General features: G+C 30.3%; 1 protein-coding gene across 1 annotated transcript; it reads left to right on the forward strand.

Moving 5' to 3' along the window:
• Window positions 1–6798: 6798 nt before the first annotated feature.
• LOC146908947 (transcription factor NAI1-like) lies at window positions 6799–9832 on the forward strand. The gene is made up of 4 exons (XM_085727737.1): window positions 6799–6887; window positions 6983–7519; window positions 8264–8605; window positions 9400–9832. Exons 1-4 carry the CDS (start codon window positions 6852–6854, stop codon window positions 9484–9486), a joined length of 1002 nt encoding a protein of 333 aa, XP_085583863.1. The 5' UTR covers window positions 6799–6851; the 3' UTR covers window positions 9487–9832.
• Window positions 9833–13715: the final 3883 nt, after the last annotated feature.

Raw genomic sequence — 13715 nt, forward strand, 5'->3', positions numbered from 1 at the left:
AAGATGTTATGATGGTATTTGGTGAAGTCCAGAAACTGAATTCTTTGCTTCCTTCATCAGTATTTTCAGGAGTGTATGTTTGGAAGGTTGAGTAGCTCATGGTTTTTGAGACTCATGGTTTTTGAGACTAGTGAAAAGAGAAGAAAGGTGATGGTGGTTTTGAGTAGAATGGGAAGTGAGGTCCATATTATTATCAATGGCACCAGGAAGAACAAGTCTGACAACAGTTTGAATTTCCCTTGAAGTGATTGTTGGCTTCTTGTGATTCTTGAGCAAAGCTTCACAAAGATATCATTGATGGCAAAAGGGAGGATGGGGCTGTAAGATAGCAAACGGGAAATGACATGGAAAGACAAAGTGAAAAAAAAAGACAGAGAAATAGATGGAGAGAACGTACACCAATAAATTGAAGAAAGGAATTCAGCGGTAGTTAACTACCGTTGGGCCCCAATGGTAGTTAACTACCGCCGGTTTGTAGAACGGTAGTTAACTGCCGCTGGGGCCATTTTAGTATTTTACTTGTGTCAATAGGAAGTTTTCATTGTAAAAAAAACAATTTTCATTGAAGAAAGAGAAATGTTTGATTTGGCTTTGACAGAGTTTAGATTTCATGAAATATGAGGAATAATATTTACGAAAATCAACACAATGTGAATATATACGACAAAAGTAGGGATTGACATGAGAGAAGGAAAAAAAAAACAAAAAACTACGTCCTAATTTTTTTATTACAGCATATGATATGCATGTTTTTTTAATTAATTGCTTGGTGAATTAAAAATTGTTCGTTTATTACAAGCCATGACTTTTTATTTTTGTTATACTGTTTGTTTGGTTTGTGACTATGATATGGCTATATACAACTCCCTTTGGAAAAACACAATCATCTCAAGAAATGTCAATTAATATTGTGCCAAAAGCACAGTTACAACATGCATGATAAGCATGCACATGGTGAATTTAAAATTAAGGCTTAATAGTGTTTTTCACCCCTGTAATATAGATCATATCCGATTTTCGCCCTTGTAAAATTTTCAGTTTGATTTGCACCCTCGTAAAAAAAAAAAAAATCTAAAAAACACCCCTCCCCCCTCCAACTCAGCAGATTCGCTTATGTGGCGCTGAGTTGGATTTTTTTTTCATTTTTTATTTTTTTTAAATTGGCCACATCAGATTTTATTATTAAAATATTTGATATTTAATTTTTAAAAATAAAAAAATCCAAAAAAATTAAATTCATTTATATTAATTTAAAAATAAAAAAATATTTAAAAAATTGAAAATTAATTTTTGAAAATAAAAAAATTGTAAAAATTAGAACAAAATTCAGGAATTTTTTTTTACGGATAATCAGGAAATGTTTTTATTACCAAATTTTTTTCTTTGTATAAAAAAAAACCAACTTTTTCCAATATTTTATAAAAATTATGGAATAAAATTTACGAAAAAAAAATTTGAATTTATCCTAAATTTTTTTCAGAAATTTATTTTCGAAAAAAATTTGAATTTAAAAAATTATAAAAAAACTATTATGATTTTTTTTTCGAAATTTAAAAAATCAGAAAATTTAACCAGATTTTTCTAAAATTAAAAAGATTTAAAAAATTATGGAATTTAATTTTCAAAATACAAAAAAAGTAAATTTTCAAATTAAAAAAAGTCAGATTTTTTTCAAAAAATTTTGGAAAAAAAATTAATTTTTGAGAATCTGGATACAAATTTAGAGGGTTTTATAAAAGTCGTGGAAATTTAATTTTTCCTAGAATTCAGCACTTCCTCGGAGGAGGTTGAAATCATAAATCTTATAAAAAATCTGAATTTTTTCTATATTTGTATACAGATTTTTAAAAAAATTTCAAAAAATCTGACCTCTTTTGTAAATTAAATTCCAGAATTTTTTAAAATCTTTTTAATTTTAAAAAAAATCTGATTATATTTTCTGATTTTTCTAATTTTTGAAAAAAAATCTATTTTTTTTTTATTTTTAAATTTTTTGGAAACAAATATGACTATTTTTCTATTTTTTTTATATTTCAGAGTCTGAATTTTTTTAAAAAAAAATTTCGATTTTTTAAATTTTTGGAAAAAATCTGAATATTTTTATGATTTTTTGGATTTTTTTATTTTTTAAAATTTATTTTCAAATATTTTAAAAATAAAAATCTGATGTGGAATTTTTTTGACACGTGGCCATTTAAAAAAATAAAAAATGAAAAAAAAGCCAAGTCAGCGCCACGTAAGGGAATCTGCTGAGTTGGAGGGGGGAGGGGTGTTTTCCGGAAAAATATATTTTACGAGGGTGCAAATCAAACCGAAAATTTTACAAGGGCGAAAACCGGAAATTGCCTATATTACATGGGTGAAAAACACTATTAACCCTAAAATTAATAGACGGTCTATATTGCAAGCCATGGCAATCAATCATGTTTCTCTGTTTATTTTATAAGCAGGGTAATCTGTATGTGAATATATATAAGAGCATCCACGTTGGTAGGGTTTCCCATTGTGGAATAAAAAATTGGGGGTCTTTTAAGACACGTGGTCTTACTTACGACCACCAATCTTAAGTGGGTCTCACACCACTTTTCAATAAAATAATCATTATTTGAGTTGTTTTTCATTAATAAATAGTTATTAGTGGGATCCATTTAGACCTTTTGATAGAGGATCTCCATTGGAGTGCTTGAGTATCTATTAAATACTATTATTAAAAAATAATAAAAAAGTGATGGGTCCATGTGAGACTCGTTTAAGACCTCAATTGTGGATGCTCTGATATGCCATATATATATATATATATATACACAGCTATATAATACAATGTTTCTATATAACATATTTAATGTTTTTTTTAGTAGTTAATGGTGGATTTTATTTTTTGTTTGAGAGAAGTAGTTGATGTTGGGGTTGTCAAATTTGTTTTGCAAAGCAGTAAAATATTGATATTGTAAGTTTCTTTTAGGGAGCAGTTAGTTGGCAGATCTTGTCTTTAACTGGCCCCCTTAGTATTAATGAAAATTTTGCCTATTAAAAAAATCATTGTAACCAGCATACGTATATATAAATTGAATATTTTAAATCCTGACCAAGTTCTAGTAGGTTTATAGATTAAAATTATTAATAATGTCATTAATACTGTCCAAACTTGTATAGAGAAAACTTGATTGGTCATCGTGAGCTTAACTCAGCTGATTGGGACAATGTATAAAATATGCAAGGTATGGGGTTCAAACCCCGACCACTACCAAAAAAAAGAGAAAACTTGATTGTGATGATATGGGGTTGAGCGTGTTCACATATCAAGTTGAGTCGGTTTTGACCAAATCTATCACCCGCCAAATTTATATGAGCGTGTTCACATATAAGTTGAGTCGGTTTTGACCAAATCTATCACCCGCCAAATTTATATGATTTAGAGCATAAATGTTATAAATCACGTAATCAAATCAAATATATAAAGATTCATCTCACATGAAAAATAAGTTTGAGAGGTTGACTGAAAAGAAAATTTCTTAGAATTCGTATTGCACCATTGATTAAAAGATAGCAAATCAGTACAAGAGAGATGATTTATATGGAGCTTATGATGAGTTAACAAACACTAACTAATTAACTAAATTTTAGCTTAGCTCTATATTTCTAATAGGCTCACCAAGTTATGAAAAGAGAATTATTAACCTAAGTTTAGATTACAAAGTAATACAAGACTATGGCATAATAATGACTAATGAGATAAGATTTTGATTACAAAGTAATACTCCATCCGTTTTAAAATGAGTGTCGTTTTAGGTGTTTACACACATATTAAGAAATGCAATGATTAAAAGAAGGGTTAATTATGTTTCTAGTCCCTATAAAATAGCGACCTTGTAAGTTTAGTCCCTACTTAATTTTAATAGCATTTTTAGTCCCTATAAAAAAAAAATTTACTTATAATTTTAGTCCCTGCTAAAACAAAGTTTGATTAATTATCCTTAAACTCTTAAATTTTTGAACGATTTTTTTGAGACAAGATTAGAACACTATGAAAGGTTCGTTTACTAAAATTTAGAATTTTCTGACATGAAATGAATTAAATATGAATTTTTTAAAACGACAAAAGTTAAAGATAAAAAGTAATAAAATCTGGATGTAGAAATCAAATTTTGCGATAATTTTTTGCGGACGAACTTTTAGTAATGTTCTAAACATGTCTGCAAAAAATTATTCAAAAATTTAAGAGTTTAAGCATAAATTAAACAAATTTGAATTGAGTAGGGACTAATACTCAGTGCAGAAAAACAAAATTAGGGACTAAAAATGCTATTAAAATTAAGTAGGGACTAAACTTACAAGGTCGCTATTTTATAGGGACTAGAAACATAATTAACCCTTAAAAGAAAGAGAATGGTTATTTTACCAAATTATCCTTATTAACTATTGGTTAGTTTTAAAAGTAATACTTTGGAAGTAGTGTGCAGAGTATTAATTGGATGATACAATTGAAAAGAAAAAGTTATTATTGCATTGGAAACTGAAAGTGACATTCATTTTGAAACAATTTTATTTGACTAAAGCGACACTCATTTTAAAACGGAGGGAGTACAAGACTATGGCATAATAATGACTAATGAGAAAAGATTGAAGTGAAAAGTTATTTTGACAACATTTATGTTTTGGACACAGTATACATAGTGTATTTATATATGATGTTAAATTTTAGATGTTCAAAGAACCTCTCATGCTTGATTTCATGTTTGTTAAAAAGGGTAAAATGGGTTTCCTTTTATAAAAAGCTTAAAACATAATCTAAAACGAGATGAGATCCTCTCAATTTATAAAAATAAATAGAGATTGTCATTATGAAAGAGATAAACACAAAAAATAGGTGGTGAGTCCTATTATTGAATTGGTTCCACCATTATTAATTATTTTTTAAAAATTTTTTGTGTCTTTATCTCTCCAAATGAAAGAAATGGAGAAGAGTTTAAATGTAGATGATCTTAAATCATCTAAGATCGAGCTGGATTCCTTGCTATTACAACAGATCGATGTAATATATATGGGTCGTCTTATCTCAAATCGACTTATGAGATCTTTTTACCATGTAAAACCGAGTTTGAAATTTGAGTTGTTTGATTTGAAATCATCGATTGAAATCTGTTGCAGCTTGAAGCCGCATGAAATTGATAATGAAATTTCGGCACTCACTGGACATATGTCCTACCTGATGTCTTGGACAACAGGTTCGACAATACTGATGTCCTAGACAACATGTAGAACAAAAAACAATAAACAGAAATAAAGTAAAATGTGGGGAAGAAGGACAGAAGAGGTTTGGTAATCCAGTTCGGTGCAACGTCACCTACATCTGGAGGCATCCTTGCCAAGAAAAGAAATGCACTCTCAATAGTATCAGTTCCTAGTCTTATGTGAACAAACTTTATTCACTGCCTTTTCACCTAATCACTAGTCGTGAATTTCTATCTAAGACTCCCCCTAAATATGAGATACCCTCTCACTTTCTCTCAACCACGACCCAGTGATTGCCTCAATCACAAATACAATCAAATAAGGAGAACAACTACAATACAAAGACCAACTCTTGCTAGATGCACTAGAGCGGTATACAAATGACAATAATACAACTCAACTAAACAAACTAGTTCTATGCATAGAGAGGTATACAAATAACAAAGAACAAGACACGAAACCTTAAAAGACACTTCTTCAAAATAACAACTTCGATCAATCTTCACAAAGGTTTGAGTCTTCCTTATATAACCAGATAATGCATGGACTTTTTCTTCAATCGGGCTAAACACACCAGCTGACCAAAACGTATATACAGTCACAATCTTCTAGGAGCAAAATATATTATTATCCAAATATGTTTAAGACATTTACTTCAAAAACACGGCATGGTAAAACCGACACGAGCAAGCTTCTAGAGACACACGCCTCTTAGAGCAAAACTGCAAAAGCTACGAGAATCAAATCTTCAAACAAATCTTCTATAATCTCACGCGAAAATAAAATCTTCCAAAAATGCGAAACAAAGTATTTCATCTTAAGTTAAGATATCATATTTACATGTTACATTTAGTACAACAAACTTGTTGTTTTAAGAAAATGACACCAATCAAAACCCAACACATAAAGTAGGGAATGCGGGTCCTGTAGAGGGAGTATTGAATAATTGTATGGCCATTAAAATGAGAAATGATATTTGGACAACCACTTTTGGACAACTTTCTCTCTCATACTCACATGATGTTGTTATCCTCTCTCTTCCTTTTTCTATCTCCATTGTTTTTGACCAATAAAAAGTGAGAAAAACAAGGTTGTCAACAAAGTTGTCATCAAATGGATGTCAAAATATCATTACTCATTAAAATATCCCATCTAATTTCTCACATGCTTATTGCCATCTTTGTATTTAACGCTTTAACCAAGAGTGACTCACAGAAGTGTACCTGCATTGTATTATTGAGGTTAGGTTATTATTTTTTCTTTTTTTGTGGGATGGTTATTATTATTATTATTTTGTTTATAAAGCGTAGTAGTTAAAATTCTACGGTGTTCTACCACCAACCGGCTGAAATAGTTATACTTTTTAATTTGTAAAATGAAATCTTGATTTAGATTCGTCTAGATCCAAAATATAATTTAAATAAAGAAATCACAATAATAAGACAAAAAAAATGGTCTCACTCTACGTGGTCAAGACCACTCCATGTAAAACGTGAATTAAGTGGGCACAAAAAATTTCAGTAACATTAATTTCACTATATATAAGTTGCAACACCTAACTACTCTATACCAGTCATATTCAAAAGGGTCACTTTAGGGGCTCTCTTCAATTTGCAACAATGGAGGATTCACTGGAGAATTTGATTTCTTATATGGTAAATTAAATTTCATACTACATACATACATGATTTGACAATCTTTATATCATTATTTGTTAATTGGTACATTTTTTTTTTATCTTTGATCATAGGAAATGGAAGATGATGTCTTGAATCAAAGTACCACCACCACATTTGATGAGCAAGAGTTTCTCAAAGATATCATCCTTGAAGAACCAGAATCATGTGAACCCTCTTCTTATCTTTGTTCCAATAAAACCCAAGGCAATAGTACAACTATAATAAATGTTGAAGGTGATGCGACTAGTCCCACAAATAGTATTTTGTCCTTTGATGAGACAAGTTTATTTTGTGGTGACTATGAGAATGTTGAAACAAACCACAAAAGTAATAGCTCCAACTCAATCAAGTCTTTGGAAAGATCTTGTGTTTGTTCTCCAGCCACATACCTTCTATCTTTTGGTAACTCAAGTATTGAACCAATCATTGAACCAATGTCACATAAAACTAAAAGAAGGACAGATGAAGCAAGAGTGAAGGAAGCAACAAAGAAGGTTAGAAGGTCATGTGAGACAGTACAAGATCACTTAATGGCTGAGAGGAAGAGGAGAAGGGAATTAACAGAGAATATCATAGCACTTTCAGCCATGATACCTGGCTTGAAAAAGGTTAGTTTCTTTCTATGATTTCATTATTGATCTAAAGTTAACTTAAAAGTATACAATCAAATGATTGTTGAATGAAGTCAATGAACCATTATCGTACAAATTTATATATAACTATCTTATAATTAAAGAAAAATATTGTTAAATTATTTTATATTTAAAAAAAATTAGAAAAAAGAGAAATTATTATTAATTAAAATGAAACTATCTTATAATTTTTAGATGAAATCTCGCAATTTTTTTTTTTAATAAAATAAGCCAAAACAGCTTTTATATGGATGTCACAATGCAGTAGATAAATTCAAATTAGTTATTCATAAGCTAATTCAAATGCATTCATGTTTAAGAAATTTTTTATTTTGAGCTTAAACTGGGGATTGCATTTGCTTCAATTCATCTGTCTTTTTATTTAATGAATAAAAATCAAGATATCATCCCTAAGAAAATCAAGATATCATATTCTAAACTAACACTGTGAGATGAAAATTATAAATAAATAAATATCTACTTTTAAATTATAATAAATCAAGCTACAGCTCATACTGCACCTATGCTTTTCATTGACTTTTATGTACATATTTTTCGAGATCTCTATTATTGTTTAATGCTGTATTATTATCGGATTGTTTAAATTTTAAAACACTTGTCTTACACAAACATGTTGTGAGTATTCTATCTTCGTATAATTGAATATTAAAGGTTAATTTCCCATCTGACTTTATATTGTAATTTCTCTAATTACTATAGATGGACAAGTGTTATGTACTTAGTGAAGCTGTGAATTACACAAAACAACTTCAAAAGCGCATTAAAGAATTGGAGAATCAAAATAAAGATAACAAAGCAAATCCAGCAATATTCAAGTGGAAATCTCCAGCTTCATCAAATAAAAAGAAGTCATCAGAATCACTGCTTGAGATTGAAGCTAGAGTCAAAGAAAAGGAAGTACTCATTAGAATTCATTGTGAGAAGCAAAAGGACACAGTGCTTAAAATACATGAATTGCTTGAAAAGTTCAATCTCACTATAACAAGTAGTAGCATGTTACCATTTGGTGCTTCTATGCTTGTAATCAACATTTGTGCTCAGGTATGAAACTTTTTTTTTTACAATTATAAAACTGTTTTTTTCTTTCTGACTAGTCTAGCATCTAGAATTCACTTTTTAAGATGAATAAATAGGGTGTCTAGGGTTAGAACCTCGACCCTTGCATATAATAATAAATTATCCTTGTCAACGAGCAATGCTCACGGGGACATAAAATTGTCTTCCTTGACCCAATAAAATATTAATCATTTCAATTTTTATTTAACATATATTATCTTATACTCCCTCCTTCTCACAATGATTGACCTATTTGAAGAAAAAAAGTTGTCCCAAAATGAAAAATACTTTCAATTTTCTATATAATATTAGTCATTTTTTTTTCAATTGTATCATGTAATTAATATTACTTCATTTTTCACTCAAGTCAATAACTTTCATTTTATAATGATGAGAATTGTGAATATACAAATAATTGATAAGAATAATTTGGTAAAAAAACTATTTATTTATATTTTTATTTGTGTGAAATGGTCTAATAAATCAATCATTTTGGAACGGATTAATATATTGATAAACCTCATTGTGGATGCTTATGTTCACACTAAAATGGTTATGTAAATGTTGACAAAATACTCTTTTTAACAAATCTTTGTTATTGGTCCATTTTTAAAAAAGTATATTTAGTTACTTTATAAATTTGAACACTTTTAAAAATATATTTTTAAAAAAATCAAATAGAGTAAAGGAGTTGTCTTTTGTTTGTTTGTTTGTATCTGATCTCTAATTTGTAATGTTGGGATAAAGTGAAATTCTAAATTGCTAAAGCTTTGATGCAGATGGATGAAGAAGACAGCATGGCCATGGATGACCTCGTGGAAAATCTGAGAAAATATCTATTGGAGGCACATCAGAGTCAACTGTGATCCCTGCTAGTGCATCAAAATAAAGGAGTTCCCAATTGTAATTATAATAATGGAATGAGGATGTATTGGAGAACCATTTCTACTTTGTTTGATTGGTTTGTTTTCTTGTTTGTCACATTGAAGAAAAAAGGTTCTGAGCATGTTTGTTTATTCAAATGCTATAGTTAAGAAGTCTTCAATTCATGTAAATTAAGTAATGATAATTGTTCAAGAGATGTAATATTGTTGGTAAGAATTTGGCTTTGTAAACGCATGGAGTATATTCAAATCGCATCTGAGACAGTTGTAAAATGACTATTAACAAAACAACATGGTTATTAATCATAATAATTTCTTTTCCCACAAATTTTTTATGAACAGTGATGGCAATAAGTTTATTTTTGCATAATCATCTTGTAGGATGTACTCTTTTGCTTTGGCAACAGTTGTTGGTGTTTAGTGGTCTTTGGACCTCCCTTGTTATATAGCTGTGAAGCATGAGTTCAATTTCTGTTTTGGATTCACCAACCTGACCCTAAAAAATAAAGATAATTTATCCATATACACCATTTTACCGGAAGGGTGTGTAGGAAAAATATGACATAGAATTATCATTAACAAATAAATTAAAGAGAAATATTACACAAATAAATTGACTCATAATAAGATAAAATTAGAGAACAAGAAAACTTATCGAATCGTTGGCTGAGGCGTGCAATTGCACTGGGCTTAAGAGCATTTCGCCGCCACAGGTCAATCACCTGATGCAGTTGGCCTCAAAGCTAGTGCTCTCCAGGATACAACAGCCACTTCTCACTAACACCGCACGTGAACTAACAAGGGCACAGGAACTACTATCGGTGCTCAAAGGAACCATAACACAACTCTTAAATATGTGAATATATATCTTAATAGGGAGATGTTTCTGAGTGGATAGGAAAGAGTGAAATTGCTTCTCTATATATATATATATGCCCAACACTGCACCGTACTCTATATATATGTACGACTTAGTAGTAATTTTACCGTTGCCATATTTCCTAACTGATGCAACAATAAAAGCTAGAATATAGGATTGACCAGGTAGTGGGTTAATTGCCACATGGTATATAGAGTAACGGGCATTGACCAAGCAATCAAGGAGGCAATATCACTTTATTATTAATAACAACAAATTAATAAAAAAAAATTAATATTATAACTTTAAAATAAATTAATAAAAAATACTACAATCCCCCACAATTTATTTTAAAGTTCTTTCTTAAAAAAATATATTTTAAAGTTGTGTATGTTCCTAAGAGCTTGAAACATCAATGCATAAGCACTAGTGTCTTTTGGACTATGAACTAGCACATAGAGCAAATGAAATTTGACCCACTAGAATGTCGGTGAGATTATAACCTCTATGAACCTCATTCCGTATGTGAATCAGTGATCTCATCACTCACATTGATCTCTCGTCCAAAGTTTGTTCAACGCGGTGTGGTGCATTTTGGCCTTGCACCTATGCCTGGATTTCATGAGTGGCTCTAGAAAGTCTGCCCAGGCTTTCATAGAGGCGGCCTCACCTCCAACACTCATATAGGTAAATCTATCAAGTGTGCACCACAGTCAAGCACACCACTCAAATATATGAGCTATAGATTTATTAAGAGTTTATAAACTCAACCTCTAACGCTGCAATATACACTATCCTACACCATAGGGATGAACTCAAAATTAAAATGGATAGTGTCTCAACAAATTGACAAGCGACTTGTTTTTACCCATATGAACATAGCCTTGCAAATTTTCGCAATCTATGTTGGGTTACCATCACTCTCAATTTTTGTAGTGGACATAATCCATCCCCCTTCGATGTAAATATATATTTTATACTATACAGCTGTATCACAAATAATACATTGACTAAGACGTCTCTCAGTCAGTATCTCAAATATATTATGAAATCATCATCCATGATATATTATCATAGGTTTGCTTAATTAAATTCTAAGCAACAACACCCCCACATAGGAGAAAATTAAATCTATGTTAAGATTTATTTGCACAGGTCTACTTGAAATACTTCCAAGCGGCAACGCCCCCACATTGGGTAAATATAAATCCATATGTGAATTTTTATTCAAGTCTACTTGAATTATTTTTTCAAGTGACGACGTCCCCCACAACGGGGAAAATAAATCCACATATAGACAAATCAAACATCATTGTATTATTTTAATACAATGGATAATCCACAATATGTCACCAATATTTTAAGGTGTCTCTCAATTATAACTCATGAATTTAACAAGTGCCTCAAGAATATATTCAGGTCTACTTAGATTATTTCCAAGCGACAACATCTTAATTACACTTGTTTCACTAATGCATGTAACTCCATGAGTTTCTCTTTTTTTTTTTTTTCCTTTCTAGTAATATAATTAAATAATATTTCACAATCAAACAAAATTTTTTCAAATCAATGCTATCATTGCACACTCATATCAACTTGGTTTCACATAATACATGTACAAAGTAAATTCTCACAAATTAAAATGTCCCTCAACAAAATATATTTGAACAGTTTTTGCACAAATTATAAAGTTGACATATCAATGTATTTTATACTAACAATTTTCATGCTTCAGCAAATATCCCTCAAACACTTGGTCACATATAAAGTTCATTCATACACAGTTAGTCACATATATCTAAAGCTCATTCATAGACACTGGTTTTACATAATACATATAAACCGAAATGCATTGAGGTTCTAAACCAAATCTCTAATAGTTGAAGAACAAGAATTCAATCATTGTGTATGAGAGATCAATCATGTTATTAAACTCAATATAAATCCCCACACTTTGAGAGTACACGTTTTCTTATCAACCAAAAAAATAGATTAATTGTCAAAGCAAGAATAAATGACACAAATGATGAAGAGGTTGTAACTGTACATGTAACAGAATGGACACCACAAAATAAATATACAATTCAGTAAGCATCCAACGACAAGGATTTCTTGAAACAATGAGAACATAACACCACGCCTTAGTAAAATATACAGATGATAGAATCAGTGTTCTCATCCAAAAAGATCATTTTTACTTACTTCAAATCAAGTAAATCAACAATGTTCATCAAATTCAAAAATATCACGCAAGCTCAGAAAATTCCCAGTCTAAAATAAGTCAATAATTTTAAAAATAAATCACAGCAGATTTTATGGCATTAGATGAATGATATTTCCATAAAAATTCAACTCATGGTTTTAGTTTCAATCACACATAAGAACAAAGCTCAACAAGGCTTGTGAGGTTTAGAGATTAGAATATGTACCTTGCCTCTTGTGGATGGTTTCAAGAGGTGAATAGTTTATAACTTACAATGAAGTAGATCACACATCATGCTCAATGAATGAATTTAATAAACCATTTGCTCCAAAATAAAATTAGTGATAATTCTATATAACGGATTCTTGAATCGGTGATAACAAACACAACATGACTTACATAAGCTTTCATACTGTCTGCAAAGATTATAGATAGATTTCACCAATCAAACAACAAATGGTCAATTGTGCTTCAAGACAATAACGATTAAATATTCTTGAACAAGATTAGAAATAAATTAATAATAATCCTATGTCACGAAATGCTCTTAAGATTGTAGGAAAAATATGACATAGAATTATCATTAACAAATAAATTAAAGAGAAATATTACACAAATAAATTGACTCATAATAAGATAAAATTAGAGAACAAGAAAACTTATCGAATCGTTGGCTGAGGCGTGCAATTGCACTGAGCTTAAGAGCATTTCGCCGCCACAGGTCAATCACCTGATGCAGTTGGCCTCAAAGCTAGTGCTCTCCAGGATACAACAGCCACTTCTCACTAACACTGCACGTGAACTAGCAAGGGCACAGGAACTACTATCGGATGCTCAAAGGAACCATAACACAACTCTTAAATATGTGAATATATATCTTAATAGGGAGATGTTTCTGAGTGGATAGGAAAGAGTGAAATTGCTTCTCTATATATATATATGCCCAACACTGCACCGTACTCTATATATATGTACGACTTAGTAGTAATTTTACCGTTGCCATATTTCCTAACTGATGCAACAATAAAAGCTAGAATATAGGATTGACCAGGTAGTGGGTTAATTGCCACATGGTATATAGAGTAACGGGCATTGACCAAGCAATCAAGGAGGCAATATCACTTTATTATTAATAACAACAAATTAATA

This window comes from Medicago sativa, chromosome 7 (assembly GCF_051527215.1).
Source record: "Medicago sativa cultivar Bolivia chromosome 7, Bolivia_mono, whole genome shotgun sequence".
Classification (NCBI taxonomy): domain Eukaryota; kingdom Viridiplantae; phylum Streptophyta; class Magnoliopsida; order Fabales; family Fabaceae; genus Medicago; species Medicago sativa.